The sequence below is a fragment of the Sapajus apella genome, unplaced genomic scaffold (genome assembly GCF_009761245.1).
Source record: "Sapajus apella isolate SASKATOON/1434 unplaced genomic scaffold, GSC_monkey_1.0 scaffold8, whole genome shotgun sequence".
NCBI lineage: Eukaryota > Metazoa > Chordata > Mammalia > Primates > Cebidae > Sapajus > Sapajus apella.
The window spans coordinates 12,408,860-12,421,609 of record NW_022436948.1 but is presented as its reverse complement, the minus strand read 5'-3'; the positions used below and the strand labels follow the sequence as shown (position 1 = coordinate 12,421,609).

Genomic DNA, 12,750 nt, shown 5'->3' with positions numbered 1-12,750 from the left:
CTCGAACTCCTTACCTCAGGTGATCCACCTGCCTTGGCCTCCTAAAGTGCTGGGATTACAGGCATGAGCCACCTCGCCCGGCCTTATTTTTTCTTAAATAACACCTGGTAGAGCTACTGAGGCCTCACAGGAACTCAGCAAACACCTCCTGTGGATGTCACTTGATCCTCCAAAAGTTATAAAGGAGGCTGAGGCCAAGCACAGTGGCTCATGCCTGTAATCCCAACACTTTGGGAGGCTGAGGTGGGTGGATCACTTGAGGCCAGGAGTTCTAGACCAGCCTGGGCAACATAGCAAAACCCTGTTTCTATGAAAAATACTAAAATCAGCCAGGCATTTTGGTGTGCACCTGTAGTCCCAGCTACTTGGGAGGCTGAAGTGGGAGGATGCTTGAGCCTGGGAGGTGGAGGCTACTGTGAGCCAAAATGGTGCCACTGCACTCCAGCGTGGGATACAGAGCAAGACCCTATCTCAAATAAGAACAAAAAAAGGCTAGGCATGGTGGTTCATGCCTATAATCCCAGCACTTTGGGAGGCCAAAGTGGGAGGATCACTTGAGGCCAGGAGTTTGAGAACAGCCTGGGCAGCATGGTGAGACTTTGTCTTCACAAAAACATAAATTCTAGTCGTAGTGTTGCACACCTCTAGTCCCAGCTACTCAGGAGACTGACACCAGAGGATCATTTGAGCCTAGGAGTTCAAGGCTGCAGTGAGCAATGATTGCACCACTACATTCCAGCCTTGGCAACAGAGCAAGAGAGACCCTGTCTCAAAAATATAAAAGTTATAAAGGGGGTTTGCTGAAGGCACACTAGCACTTCATTATATGTAACAAGTCACACCGTGTTGACCAAGGCAGGGGTTCATGGGCAAAAAAGAGAATTAACTAATCAGTAGTCGTGTTATGCAAAGAGCATACACTGGCTCTTTTGTTCAAAGGATACGTATTTAAAATCCATTTATAGGCCAGGCTCGGTGGCTCACGCCTGTAATCCCAGCACTTTGGGAGGCTGAGGTGGGCAGATCACCTGAGGTCAGGAGTTCAAGACCTGCCTGGCCAACATGGTGAAACCCCGTCTCTAAAAGCACAAAAAGCCAAGCGTGATGGCAGGCGCCTGTAATCCCAGCTACATGGAAGGCTGAGGCAGGGGACTCGCTTGAGCCTGGGAGGTTTCAGTGAGTCAAGATGGCACCACTGCACTCCAGCCTGGGTGACAGAATGAGACTCCATCTGGAAAAATAAAAAAATCCATTCATATGAATCCATTTGGGAAATGGATGTGTAGATTCATTCCATCTCCCACGCAAAGGGACACAGCTGCTGTCATGCTGCCTTAGGGAGAAGCCCTGCCGGCAGCCCCAACTTGATGTCGGGAAGTGGTGATGCTGGCTGTCGCTGTATGAAGCTTCTAGCGCAAGTTGATGGAGCCACCTTCTCTCCCTCTGCTGGGGCCCTGTACTGCTGGTAAGAAAATGCCTTTTTTGTTGTTTTCTTTTTGAGACAAAGCCTTGCTCTGTCGCCCAGGCTAGAATGCAGCAGCTCGATCTCAGCTCACTGCAACCTCCACTTCCCGGGTTCAGGTGATTCTCCTGCCTCAGCCTCCCGAGTAGCTGGGACTGCAGGCGCACACCACCACACCTGGCTAATTTTTTATACTTTTAGTTGAGATGGGGTTTCACCATGTTGGCCGGGCTGGTCTCGAACTCCTGGCCTCAAGTGATTTGCCCGCCTCAGCCTCCCAAAGTGCTGGGATTACAGGCGTGAGCCACTGCGCCCGGCAAAAGTGGCTAACTTTGTAAGTATTGTGTTTCGTGCTGTCTGGGGTGGCAAGAGTTAAAAAAACAAGGCCCACTCCCACCCCATGCAGGCAAGTCCCCCTGTGAGGCATCTGTTGTACACATTAGGTGCACCTGAAATAGGCAAGTTCGAAGGTAGAGGTCGTAGATAGGAATTGTAAAGACTTAACTTAGACCGTTCAGGAAATTGGAGACAGAAGAGCTTCTTCTGCTGGGCAGCAGGATGGCACCCAGCGACAAGTGGAGGATACCTCCATAGCAGGAGAACAGGAAAGAGTTTGACCCCAGCAGGACAAAGGGCAGATCAACTCTGTTAGGGTAAGTGCGCCTTTGCCACCCCATTTATTTATTTAGCGACAGAGTCTCACTCTGTTGCCTAGGCTGGAGTACAGTGGCACGATCTCAGTTCACGGCAGCCTCCACCTTCCGGGTTCAAGCAATTTTTGTGCCTCAGCCTCCAGAGTAGCTGGGATTATAGGCATACACCACGTCTGGCCAATTTTTGTATTTTTAGTAGAGATGGGGTTTCACCATGTTGGCCAGGATGGTCTCGAACTCCTGACCTCCGATGATATGCCCAGCTCGGCCTCTCAAAGTGCTGGGATTACAGGTGTGAGCCACTGTACCGAGCCTTAAGTAGTATTTTCTGACAGGAAATGGCTCACTTTCCTTAGTAAAATCAATGACTAATTGATGGGATTAATACTTACACTAGTCAAGACCAGGCACAGTGGCTCACGCCTGTAATCCCAACACTTTGGGATGCCAAGGTGGACAGATCACTTGAGGTCAGGAGTTTGAGACAAGCCTGGCCAACATGGTGAAACCCCATCTTTATTAAAAATAGAAAAATTAGCCAGGCATGGTGGCACATACCTGTTATCCCAGCTACTTGGGAGGCTGAGGCAGGAAAATCACTTGAACCTGAGAGGTGGAGGTTGCAGTGAGCTGAGACGGCACCTCTGCACTCCAGCCTGGACAACAGAGTGAGACTCTGTCTCAAAAAAAAATAAAGTCAGGCTAAGTACAGAGTCATAAAAGTTTTGAGTTGGAAGCACTCTTATAAATCAACTGTTGACAGGGCATAATCCATAACCCACTGGCCAAATCCAGCCCATTCCCTGTTTTTGTAAAGCCCTTATGCTAAGAATAGCTTTTACATCTTAGAATAGTTGGAAAAAAGTCAAAAGAAGAATATTTCATCACACATGAAGATTATATGAAATTTAAATTTCAGTGTTCATAAATATTTATTAGAACCCAGAAGGTAAGCTGGGCTTAGTGGCTCATACCTGTAATCCCAGCACTTTGGGAGGCTGATATGGGCAGATCACTTGATGTAAGGAATTCAAGACCAGCCTAGCCAACCCCATTTCTACTAAAAATACAAAAATCAGCTGGGCATGGTGGCACGCACCTGTAGTCCCAGCTACTCAGGAGGCTGAGGCAGGAGAATCACTTGAACCCGGGAGGCGGAGGCTGTAATGAGCCGAGATTGCGCCATTGCACTCCAGCCTGGATGACAGAGCAAGACTCTGTCTCAAAAAAAAAAAAAAAAAGGACTTTGTAGATAGCGTTTAAAGAAATCTGGATACTCACCACTATGGTCTCTGTGTCTTTGAAGCTCCACAGCAAACAGAGGCTCTCTGAAAGGAAAGGATACTGGTTTGGTAACAGGGCATTACAAGGGGAATACGTGTGCCAGAGTAAACTATGTGCATATTTAGGCAGATAAAGGAAAACGAAGTTCTTAAAGGAAACGTGAGGAGGATTAAATCATTGTTTTAAGATAATTATCCTTGGCTAGAAGGATCAATAGCAAGGGTGATTCCAGTTTGGGTTTAGCAGGCAGTTGCTGGGCAGATGTCCTCATAAAAGTGTTTTTTGTGTGACGCTGTGAAGGGCTTTGTGCAAAGTTGAGGTTTCTGCAGTCTTTTGTGATCATTTTTTATTTATTTGTTTTGAGACAGAGGAGTCTTGCTCTGTCATCCAGTCTGGAATGCAATGGTGTAATCACAGCTCACTGCAACCTCTGCCTCCTGGATTCAAGCAATTCTCCTGCCTCAGTCTCCTGAGTAGCTGAGACTACAGGGTCCTGCCACCACACCTGGCTAATTTTTTTGTATTTTTAGTAGAGACAGGATTTCATCATGTTGCCCAGGGTGGTCTTGAACTCTTGACCTCAAGGGATCCACCCACTTTGGTCTCCCAAAGTGCTGGGATTATAGGCATGAGCCACCGCACCCGGCCCTGTGATCATTTTTGTTATCAAGCATTTAAGCATGAGAGTCGGTCTCTTCAGGGCCTCCCCCAGCTCTATTTGTCTGTTTTTGTTTGTTTGTTTGAAGTGATTCCATTTTGATTCTGACAACTTCCACACTATGCAGTCGCATCTCAGGCATCCAGAGCCCTCCAGAATATATTTGCTGTCTGCCGAATAGTCTCTGTTCAAGATAAGAACATCCCCAGCTGTCCTGTTTGGTGAGGCATGAGACTACACCTCAGCATTTTCCAGAGATGCAGTCACACCTCCTCGCCCTTTGCTGCCACTCCCAGCCTCCTGTGAGACTCCAGGACTGTCCCATGGGAATGAAGTGAGAGTGATGTCTTCCTCCCTGTTTCCGGTCTGTGGTGAAGGAAAACAGCTGGCTGCGCTTGGGAGGGTATGGAAACCGGTTAGAGTGGGTACTTGGGACCTGGGCCTCAGAGCCGCCCATTGCTAAGGAGAGGACTCTGGTCAGGGCAACTTACCAATGCTCTACGAAGATGCTCTAGGAATGACACAGCCTAAAAAATTCACCCCAGTGTAGAAATACAGGCAGCACTAGCTTCTCAAAAAAAGGAGGGAGACAGACCCTCAGGGTTACTTTACATCCATATACCTAGCTACAATAGAAACATTAAATGATATGGGCCAGGTGCAGTGGCTCACACCTGTAATCCCAGCACTTTGGGAGGCTGCAGATCACTTGAGGTCAGGAGTTCGAGACCAGGCTGGCCAACATGGTGAAACGCCATCTCTGCCAAAAATGCTAAAATTAGCCAGGCATGGTGCCACACACCTGTAGTTCCAGCTACTCAGGAGGCTGAGGCATGAGAATTGCTTGAACCTGGGAGGCGGAGGTTGCAGTGAGCCAAGATTGTGCCACTGCATTCCAGCTTGGGTGACAGAGAGAGACTCTGTCTCAAAAACAACAACAACAAAACCCACAACGTATGCTATTAATGATTTTCCTTGAAATTAGTGATATGAGTAAAAAATGTATAATAAATGTAAATATTAATTCAACTCGTTTCATTGCTGCATTCAGGTGAATAAAAATATCTGATCTATTCTCTGTGGGTAATACGAGTATTTTTGTTCCTGAAAAGTCTAAGACAGGGTGAAACCCTGAAAGAGCTGAAAAGTCTAAGACAGGGTGAAACCCTGAAAGAGCTGTTTAGTCCAGGTAGAACCCTGAGGTCCTTGGAGATGGGCAGGTATAAAATTTTGCCAGGCATAAAATTCAATTATTCAATCAAACTAATGTGTTTCTTGACTATTTCCTTTCTGAAATGTTGCTGTGACCCTTAGTACAACTGTGAGTACCTTCGGGTGATGCTTAGTACAACTGTGAGTACCTTCGGGTGACGCTTAGTACAACTGTGAGTACCTTCGGGTGACCCTTAGTACAACTGTGAGTACCTTCGGGTGACCCTTAGTACAACTGTGAGTACCTTCAGGTGTCCTCCAGACGCTTCTCCAGTGGCCAGCCCCATGCTACTACTAAAATATATGGAGCACCAGTAGTCAGGCTGTGAGGACATTCCTGTAGGTGCTGCTGACTTAAACAGAACACAAAGGCAAACAGCAACTGCTAGCAGTCCTGACACATAAGCCACTCAAGTTCCAAATGCCTAGTCACAGAAGACAAAGACTAAAGGACTGTTCCTAATTTAAGAGATACTGCAGGGTCATGACAACTAAATGCAATGCGTGACCATGGGCTGGATCGCACCAGAAAAATAGAGGATTTTTGCTTTACTATAAGGTACATTACGGGGGTAATCTGAAAAATTTGAGTAGGCACAAAGTCCTGTATCAATGTTAATCTCCTGACTTTGGCATCGTATTGCAGTTATGTTTTGGGGGAAATGGACACGGTATTCAAGGGTAAGTAAACAGGCATCACATCTGCAGCATGTCGCCAAACATTTAAAATAGCCGACAAAAGCAAATTCAGTAAGACGGTAACTTTTGAGAATCTATAAATTCTTTGTGCTTTTTTTTTTTATCCCCCTGAAATGGAGTTTCACTGTCACCCAGGCTGGAGTGCAATGGCCCAATCCCAGCTCACTGCAACTTCCACCTCCTGGGTTCAAGCAATTCTCCTGCCTCAGCCTCCTGAGTACTGGAAGTACAGCCATCTGCCCCATTTCCCAGCTAATTTTTGTATTTTTTAATAGAGATGGGGGTTTCACTATGTTGGCCAGGCTGGCCTTGAACTCCTGACCTCAGGTGATTCGCCCACCTCAGCCTCCCAAGGTGCTGGGATTACAGGCATGAACCATCGTGCCTGGCCTCTTTGTGCTATTTTTATAACTCTCCTGGTAAGTCTGATGTTACTTCAACATAAAAAGTTAATCTCAGGCTGGGCACAGTGGCTCACACCTGTAATCCTAGCACTTTGGGAGGCTGAGGAGAGCAGATCGCTCGAGCTCAGGAGCTCCAGACCAACTGGGCAACATGGTGAAAGCCTGCCTCTACAAAAAATATAACAGCCAGGCATGATGGCACACGCCTGTAGTCCAAGCTGCTCAGGAGGCTGAGGTGAGAGGATCTCTTGAGCCTAGGAGGCAGAGGTTGCAGTGAGCTGAGCTCACATCACTGCACTCCAGCCTAGGTAAAATAGTGAGACCCATCTCTTAAAAAAGAGAAAAGAGGCCGGGCGCAGTGGCTCACGCTTGTAATCCCAGCACTTTGGGAGGCCGAGGTGGGAGGATCATGAGGTCAAGAGATTGAGACCATCCTGGCCAACATGGTGAAACCCCGCCTCTACTGAAAAATGCAAACATTAGCTGGGCATAGTGGGGCGTGCGCCTGTAGTCCCAGCTACTTGGGAGGCTGAGGCAGGAGAATCACTTGAACCCAGGAGGCAAAGGCTGCAGTGAGCCGAGATCGCGCCACTGCACTCCAGCCTGGCAACAGACTTGGAAGTCTTGCTTGTTTTTCTTAGCATGGCACGCCACCTTGTGGCAAAAAGGTAAAAAGTCATCAGAGGAGGAAGGAAACATCCCTTCAAAAGTCATCAGGAGAAAATTAAAAATGCCGGGCTCAGTGGCTCACACCTGTGATCCCTGTACTTTGGGAGGCCAAGGCAGGTGGATCACCTGAGGTTAGGAGTTCGGTACCAAGCCTGGCCAACATGGTAAAACTTTGTCTCTATTAAAAATACAAAAATTAGTCGCGTGTGGTAGTGCACGACTGTAATCCCAGCTACTCAGGAAGCTGAAGCATGAGACTCACTTGAACCCAGGAGGCAGAGATTGCAGTGAGCCGAGATCACGCCACTGCACTCCAGCCTGGCCAACAAGAGCAAAACTCCATCTCAAAAAAATCAAGAAATAAAGAAAAAACATTTTTGGACTGAGTTCAGCCCAGGGTTTCTCAAGCTTCTTTGCCACACACACTTTTTCTCAGGTACAACTTCAGGGACACCAGTGTTCTACAAGCAACTTGGGAAAGGTGCAATTAAATCTAAAAAGGAGAGCTGATTGTGTTGGTGCACACCTATCATCCTACTCAGTAGGCTGAAGGAAGGACTGCTTGAGACAGGGAGTTGGGCAGCAGTGAGCTATAATCATGCCATGGTGTCCCAGCCTGAACAAGAGTGAGACAGTGTCTGTCAAAAGGACTCCATAAAAAAGAACAATGAAAACAAAGGCTCCTGAGTTGATGTTGTGACTGAAAACCCTTCCATCGGGGAAAAATGTAGAAAACATCATGAGTTTAATGCATCCATGTCAAATCTTCTGGGGGCTCTTGCTCAAGGGGCCAAATTATGTGGTTTGATAGACTGATTAACATTTCAGTCTTCGAATTTCATTTTGATGCAAGTCAATGTCTTGTGTATAGAAATATATATAGAGAGATACCAGTGGGCAGTGGCTGGCAAGACAGCCGAATAGGAACAGCTCCAGTCTGCAGCTCCCAGTGAGATCAACACAGAAGCCGGGTGATTTCTGTATTTCCAACTGAAGTACCCAACTCATCTCACTGGGAGTGGTTAGACAGTGGGTGCAGCTCACAGAGGGCGAGCCAAAGCAGAGTGGGGCATTGCCTCACCTGGGAAGCACAAGGGGTCAGGGAACGCCCGTCCCTAGCCAAGAGAGGCCGTGAGAAACTGTGCCAAGAGGAATGGTGCATTCCAGCCAGAACGCACTTTTCCCACAGTCTTCGCAACCTACAGACCAGATTCCCTCGGGTGCCTGTGCCACCAGGGCCCTGGGTTTCAAGCACAAAACGGGGCCACCATTTGGGCAGACACTGAGTGAGCTGCAGGAGTATTTTTCATACCATAATGATGCCTGGAACACCAGCAAGACAGAGCCCTTCACTCCCCTGGAAAGGGGGCTGAAGACTGGGAGCCAAGTGGTGTAGCTCAGTGGATCCCACCCCCATGGAGGCCAGCAAGCTAAGATCCACTGGCTTGAAATTCTTACTGCCAGCACAGCAGTCTGGGATGCTATAGCTTGGTGGGGGGAGGGGCATCTGCCATTACTGAGGCTTGAGTAGGCAGTTTTCCCCTCATAGTGTAAACAAAGCAGCTGGGAAGTTCGAACTCGGTGGAGCCCATCACAGCTCACCAAAGCCACTGTAGCCAGATTGCCTCTCTAGGTTCCTCCTCTCTGGGCAGGGCATCTCTGAAAGAAAGGCAGCAGCCCCAGTCAGGGGCTACTGAAAAAAATCCCATCTCCCTGAGACAGAGCACCTGTGGGCACAGCTTCAGCAGACTTAAACGTTCCTGCCTGCTGGCTCTGAAGAGAGCAGCGGATGTCCAAGCATAGCACTCGAGCTCGGCTAAGGGACAGACTGCCTCCTCAAGTGGGTCCCTGACCCCATGCCTCCCGACTGGGAGATACCTTCCAGCTGGGGTCGACAGACACCTCATACAGGGAGAGCTCCAGCTAGCATCTGGCAGTTGCCCCTCTGGGATGAAGCTTCCAGAGGCAGGAACAGGCGGCAATCTGCTGTTCTGCAGCCTCCCCTGGTGATACCCAGGCAAACAGAGTCTGGAGTGGACCTCCAGCAAACTCCACCAGACCTGCAGTAGAGAGGCCTGTTAGAAGGAAAGCTAACAGACAGAAAGGAATAGCATTAACATCAACAAAAAGGACATCCACACAAAAACGCCATCTGAAGGTCACCAACATCAAAGACCAAAGGTAGATAAATCTATGAAGATAAGGAAAAACAAGCACAAAAAGGCTGAAAATTCCAAAAACCAGAACACCTCTTATCCTCCGAAGAATCACAACTCCTCACCAGCAAGGGAACAAAACTGGACAGAGAATGAGTTTGACAAATTGACAGAAGCAGGCTTCAGAAGGTGGGTAATAACAAACTCCTCCAAGCTAAAGGAGCATGTTCTAACCCAATGTAAGGAAGCCAAGAACCTTGAAAAAAGGTTAGAGGAACTGCTAACTAGAATAACCAGTTTAGAGAACATAAATGACCTGATGGAGCTGGAAAACAAAGCACGAGAACTTCATGAAGCAAACATGAGTATCAATAGCTAAACTGACCAAGTGGAAGAAAGGGTATTGCAGATTGAAAATCAACTTAATGAAATAAACCGTGAAGACAAGATTAGAGAAAAAAGAATCAAAAGGAACAAACAAAGCCTCCAAGAAATATGGGACTATGTGAAAAGACCAAATCTACATTTGATCAGCGTACCTGAAAGTGATGGGGAGAATGAAACCATGTTGGAAAACACTCTTCAGGATATTATCCAGGAGAACTTCCCCAACCTAGCAAGACAGGCCAACATTCAAATTCAGAAGATACAGAGACCACCACAAAGATACTCCTCGAGAAGAACAACCCCAAGACACATAATCGTCAGATTCACCAAGGCTGAAATGAAGGAAAACGTTAAGGGCAGCCAGAGAGAAAGGCCAGGTTACCCACAAAGGAAAGCTCATCAGACTAACAGCAGATCTCTCTGCAGAAATGCTACAAGCCAGAAGAGAGGGGGAGCCAATATTCAACATTCTTAAAGAATTTTTAACCCAGAATTTCATATCCAGCCAAACTAATCTTCATAAGTGAAGGAGAAATAAAATCGTTTACAGAGAAGCAAATGCTGAGATTTTGTCACTACCAGGCCTGCCTTACAAGAGCTCCTGAAGGAAGCACCTAATATGGAAAGGAAAAACCGGTACCAGCCACTGCAAAAACACCAAATTGTAAAGACCATTGACAGTATGAAGAAACAGCATCAACTAATGGGCAAAATAACCAGCTAGTATCATAATGACAGGATCAAGACTGGATAAACAGTCAAGACCCATTGGTGTGCTGTATTCAGGAGACCCATCTCACATGCAAAGGCACACACAGGGTCAAAATAAAGTCATGGAGGAATATTTACCAAGCAAATAGAAAGCAAAAAAAAAGCAGGGGTTGCAGTCCCAGTCTTTGATAAAACAGACTTTAAACCAACAAAGATCAGAAAAGACAAAGAAGGCATTACACAATGGTAAAGGGATCAATGCAATAAGATCTAACTATCCTAAATATATATGCATCCAATACAGGAGCACCAGATTCACAAAGCAAGTTCTTAGAGACCTACAAAGAGACTTAGACTCCCACACAGTAACAGTGGGAGAACTTAACACACCACTGCCAATATTAGACAGATCAATGACACAGAAAATTAACAAGGATATTCAGGACTTGAGCTCAGCTCTGGACCAAGTGGACCTAATAGACATCTAAAGAACTCTCCACCCCAAACCAACAGAATATACATTCTCAGCACCACATTGCACTTATTCTAAAATTGACCACATAATTGGAATTAAAACACTGCTCAGCAAATGCAAAAGATGGAAATCATTAACAGTCTCTCAGACCACAGTGCAATCAAATTAGAACTCAGGATAAAGAAACTCACTCAAAACCGCACAACTACATGGAAACAGAACAACCCGCTCCTGAATGACTACTGGATAAATAATGAAATTGAGGCAGAAATAAATAAATTCTTTGAAATCAATGAGAACAAAGACATAACATACCAGAATCTCTGCGACATAGTTAAAGCAGTGTTTAGAGGGAAATTTATAGCACTAAATGCCCACAGGAGAAAGCAGGAAAGATCTAAAATCAAGACCCTAACATCACCATTAGAAGAACTAGAGAAGCAAGAATAAACAAATTCAAAACCTAGCAAAAGACAAGAAATAACTAAGTTCAGAGCAGAACTGAAGGAGATAAAGACAGGAAAAACCCTTCAAAAAAATCAGTGAAGCTGGACATGGTGGCTCATGCCTGTAATCCCAGCACTTTGGAAGGCTGAGGTGGGTGAATCACAAGGTCAGGAGTTCAAGACCAGTGTGGCCAACATAGTGAAACCCTGTCTCTACTAAAAATACAAAAATTAGCCAGGTGTGGTGGCACACACCTGTAGTCCCAGCTACTCAGGAGATTGAGGCAGGAAAATCACCTGAACCCAGGAGGCAGAGGTTGCAGTGAACCAAGACCACATCATTGCACTCCAGCCTGGGCAACAGAGCAAGATTCTATCTAAAAAAAAAAAAAAATCAGTGAATCTGGGAGCTTTTTTTTTTTTTTTTAAGGATTAACAATAGACCACTAGCCAGACTAATAAAGAAGAATCAAATAGACACAATAAAGGGGATATCACCACTGATCCCACAGAAATACAAATTACCATCAGAGAATATAATAAACACCTCTACACAAACAAGAAAATCAAGAAGAAATGGATAAATTACTGGAAACTTACACCCTCCCAAGACTAAACCAGGAAGAAGTCTAATCCCTGAACAGACCAATAACAAGTTCTGAAATTGAGGCAATAATTAATAGCCTCCTAACCAAAAAAAGCCCAGGACCAGAGGGATTAACAGCTGAATTCTACCAGAGGTACAAAGAGGAGCTGGTACCATTCCTTCTGAAACTATCCCAAACAACAAAAAAAGATGGAATCCTCCCTAACTCATTTTATGATACCGGCATCATCCAGATACAAAAACCTGGCAGAGACACAAAAAAAGAAAATTTCAGGCCAATATCCCTGATGAATATAGACGTAAAAATCCTCCATAAAATACTGGCAAACTGAATATAGCAACACATCAAAAAGCTTATCCATCACGATCAAGTCAACTTCAGCCCTGAGATGCAAGGCAGGTTCAACATACACAAATCAATAAACGTAATCCATCACATAAACAGAACCAATGACAAAAACCACAATTATCTCAATAGATGCAGAAAAGACCTTCAATAAAATTCAATACCCCTTCATGCTAGAAACTCTCAATAAACTAGGTATTGATAGAACATATCTCAATAAGAGTTATTTATGACAAACTCACAGCCAATATCATACTGAATGGGCAAAAGCTGGAAACATTCCCTTTGAAAACTGGCACAAGACAAGGATGCCCTCTCTCACCACTCCTATTCAATACAGTATTGGAAGTTCTGGCCAGGGCAATCAGGCAAGAGAAATAAATAAAGGGTATTCAAATAGAAAGGGAGGAAATGAAATTGTCTGTTTGCAGATGACATGATTGTATATGCAGAAAACTCCATCGTCTCAGCCCAAAATCTCCTTAAGCTGATAAGCAACTTCAGCAAAGTCTCAGGATACAAAATCAATGTGCAAAAATCACAAGCATTCCTATACACCAATAACAGACAAACAGCCAAAT

The 12,750-nt window shown here is 45.7% G+C and overlaps 1 protein-coding gene across 3 annotated transcripts in view; it reads right to left on the bottom strand.

Moving 5' to 3' along the window:
* Positions 1 to 1,966: 1,966 nt before the first annotated feature.
* The window catches only part of TMEM50B (transmembrane protein 50B), a 48,619-nt gene continuing 37,835 nt past the window's right edge, over positions 1,967 to 12,750 (bottom strand). For 2 of the 3 annotated variants that reach the window (XM_032276974.1, XM_032276975.1), the window contains exons 7-8: positions 3,397 to 3,443; positions 1,967 to 2,107 (exon numbers count right to left, since the gene is read on the bottom strand). In XM_032276974.1, coding sequence (XP_032132865.1) covers positions 1,977 to 2,107; positions 3,397 to 3,443 — 178 coding nt within the window. In that variant the 3' untranslated portion in view covers positions 1,967 to 1,976. The remainder of the gene's footprint in view (positions 2,108 to 3,396; positions 3,444 to 12,750) is intronic. The other variant, XM_032276976.1, reaches the window with a different exon arrangement.